Genomic DNA, 3,458 nt, shown 5'->3' on the forward strand with positions numbered 1-3,458 from the left:
TTAATTGGTCGAGTTATACATTCTTTAACGGACTTCAACAGGTTAAAAGCACCGGGGGTCATGTATCATTGCTTGTGGACTAACATATATATACTGAAATGATGAAGACAAAAAGATGGTGGTTATCTTTTTATATGATGAAGATGAAAATGAAAGGGCCCTCCCTCACGAAGTAATATAGAAATGAACACAGAATTAAAGGAGATGGATTGAGCATGCAAATGACTGTACCATAAAACAGTCAATTCAGGGAGTAGTGATTGATTATGGTTGTCAGGCAGCTGAATTCACCCTGCAAACAAGGACATGCATTTTCTTAAGGACAACGCAAAATGGTACCTCCAGCAGAAAAAGATTACCAAAAGCCGATTTCAAATATCTTGGTTCTTCTTTCGTGGGATTTCAAAATAATTTTTTTTATTGTATTTTAAAAGCTGAATTCCGCAATTTGTTGACGTGAGCTTGCCCCAGCATTGTACCTCACAACACAACCTTTTTACCCAAATAATAATTGCTTGCTAACAAGATATATAATAAATGATAAAGAGGTTTGGAATATGCCCTTTTTCCAAGTTTTAAAACAGTTTACTTTGCCCGCCTTTGAAGGCATAATTCGCCTTCAACAATTTATCGGATTGGATGCCTAAACCTGACGTCTCCATATCTTCTACTTGCTTTGGCCGAAGGAATAAAGTAATATATATGGTTAATGCCAATTGCAAGACCCACCCACATGCTCAATTTTATTATATAATAGTCCAAAAATATTCTGATTTCATGAAAGGAAATAGACAAGGACATGACATAATGATAGAGGGCCTTCCTGATATACGAAACCAAACTCGTAAAGATTGACATAACATCCAAAAGAGAAAAAGAGAAAGCCATTGGAATTGGAATGTCCTATAGTATTATTAGTATATGAAACACATAAGCTGGAAGAATCAAGAAATTGCTACATTAAACATGTGGGTACAACCAATCGATTGCTATGTTGCCAAGCTTTAGCTTTCTGGTTCCCCGGTCAAATAAACTATTTGCTATACATAAATGCCTCTTCCCCACTCCACCAACCCCTCGCTTTACTCTCCCTAGCTCTTACGCTCCTTCCTCCCTCCATCCATAACAAATTTATTTGCAGTACTCCAATTCTACTGTGAGAGCCCATTGTCATTTGTCAAGGACAAGAATGTTCTATTAGCTTCCACTGCCTATTCGTGCTCCCCATCTTTCTCCAAAAACTTTCGTATTCACAGCTTAAATATCTTTTTCTGTTTTACATCTATTAATTAGGTCCTACTCCTTCCAATGGATACTTCCAAACCACAATCTGCCAAACAGCTAAAAGAACATCTCCAACACCACCAAGAGCCTTTTTCATTGCAAAGTTACCTCATCGAAAGAAGTTACATGTTCAAGAACTCCAGCTCTGATAGTAGCAACATTCAACACCTTTATTCAGCCAAGGATCTGAAGTGGTCCATCAAATATGATTTACACAAGATAAGGAAAAGGTTATTACATGCTTCAGGGATACTAAGATCACTATTATACAAGTTCATTCCCACAGAAGACAACCAGGAGTTCTCAAATGAAGAGCACAACAGTGATCTATATTATGTGCATGAATACTTAACAGCACACACTCAGGCAACTCAACAAACAGATTCACTGAAAACCTTAGCTGTGTCGTCGTGTCATTTTACTAACAATGATGTTCAGGACAAGGTTTTGCCGGCAAACATGTTTCAGACACTCACACTCCCCAAATTGAGAAGATCAGAGGTAAGTAATAAGGGATTCTTTTATGCGACCACAATAGGAAATTCATACTCAAATCACATTATTTTGAGTGTATACAATTTCATAACCCTTTACATTATAAATTAAGCAATCTGACTCATTAAGCTAACAGGTTGATAAAGGAACCAAACCATATTGGATAACCTCAAAAGAGAACAGGCAGCAATTTAGCAGAGAATCAGGATGGAAAGAACCATTACCCAATGCAGGTTCGACACTTTCACTAAAATCAGAAGGGAGGAAAAGTATTAACAAGCATGCATTAATTTTAATTTTTAACTAGCTAGCATTATTTTCATTGTGGTGGAACAGTGTGTGACTTAAAGAGTTCAGAGGGCCAGGCTCCAACTTTGTCCCAGAAACTTGTTAGAGAGTATGTTAGAAAGCTACTAGTGAACTCAAATATTCTGAAATTCAGACGTGCAAAAAAAGACAAAGACAAAATACAGGAGATATGCGGAAGATACAGAAGGAAGCAGCTACAGTTTGACTATGTAGAAAATGAAGGTAAAGCTGTTTCAGAATCTGAAGACTTCAACTTGTTGGAGAAACAATATAGACAGGTTAAAAAGATGAGCCAGCTGTTGTACGCAGAATCCTGTGTAGCATCAGAAGAGTGGAAAAGCTTCCAAATCGTAAATTGGGAGATATGCAAGGAGATAGGAGATTCAATCACGGATGAGATTGTCAGAGAAATAATTGATTTAATCAGGCTTGGTTAAGTAGCATTTAGGACCATGTTGAATGTATTAACATCAAGGAAGGATATTGTCTATTATGCCTATTCCAGTCATGGAGATTTCACATTGGCCTCGGTTAGACAATGACACCTATGTTCATGTAAATTCACGTTGCAGACTTGGGATGGGTTTCTCTAGACCAAATTACAGATATCTTTTACAATTATTTTAGCTTGAGTAGTGTCCGAACCTAGTCCTGATCATGATAATTGACAGGGACGATAGATGGTAGATTAACCGAGCCAAGGTTGGTTCTGTTCAAGATATTACAATATGGTTATGTGTCTAAGCGGGGGAGGTATATGCATGCCAAAGAGACATGAATGAGCAAGTGAGTAGTACTTTAAGGTGTTTATGTGTCAAAACATACGGTCCCATGTTGAAGGAGTTAAGCAATAAACTGCTCCTCTATGCACTAAGGTTGAGTTTGTAGGTGGTCGTTGGTTGGAAGCTAATTAAAATCGCCAATGATCAAATTCTAATAATAGTCTAACGATCCAATCGTAACTTTAGCATATTAACCGGTTATGTCTAATTAAAAAATTTGGGTCTTAGATTCATCATATCACAAGATTAATTCTTTTCACTGGGTATAATATTCATTTATCTTTTTTCTAGGTTTAAATTTTAAATATATTAATGTACTTTTCTTTATAATAATTTTTTGTTGGTATGCTTCAAAATTTGTGGTCGTCAAATCATCCAAATTATTTTCCAATGGCCCAGCCTTATAGTAAATTTTATTTGGATATATTTGTTTATAAACACTTAGAAAAGAAAATAAAATTAAAATTAAAATAAATTAAATTTTTTATATAAATTAAAATTTATACAGTTAACTTTTATAAAAATAATATTAAATTTTTTTAAAAGTTAAGATGTATAAGTTGATTTTAATTTATACAATAAACTCAT

General features: G+C 35.2%; 1 protein-coding gene across 1 annotated transcript; it reads left to right on the forward strand.

Moving 5' to 3' along the window:
• Positions 1–923: 923 nt before the first annotated feature.
• LOC102660659 (uncharacterized) lies at positions 924–3,121 on the forward strand. Its single transcript, XM_006590326.4, has 3 exons — positions 924–1,785; positions 1,916–2,012; positions 2,116–3,121. The coding sequence occupies exons 1-3, from the start codon at positions 1,309–1,311 to the stop codon at positions 2,523–2,525; spliced, it is 984 nt and encodes a 327-aa protein (XP_006590389.1). The 5' UTR covers positions 924–1,308; the 3' UTR covers positions 2,526–3,121.
• Positions 3,122–3,458: the final 337 nt, after the last annotated feature.

The sequence above is a fragment of the Glycine max genome, chromosome 11 (assembly GCF_000004515.6).
Source record: "Glycine max cultivar Williams 82 chromosome 11, Glycine_max_v4.0, whole genome shotgun sequence".
NCBI classification, from domain to species: Eukaryota; Viridiplantae; Streptophyta; class Magnoliopsida; order Fabales; family Fabaceae; genus Glycine; species Glycine max.

Bases quoted from the DNA above. Each gene is read 5' to 3' on its own strand.
- LOC102660659 (XM_006590326.4), top strand. From the start codon at position 1,309: ATGGATACTTCCAAACCACAATCTGCCAAACAGCTAAAAGAACATCTC. The intron at 1,786-1,915 runs GTAAGTAATAAG...TTAAGCTAACAG, and splicing joins CCAAATTGAGAAGATCAGAG to GTTGATAAAGGAACCAAACC. The intron at 2,013-2,115 runs GTTCGACACTTT...GTGGTGGAACAG, and splicing joins AGAACCATTACCCAATGCAG to TGTGTGACTTAAAGAGTTCA.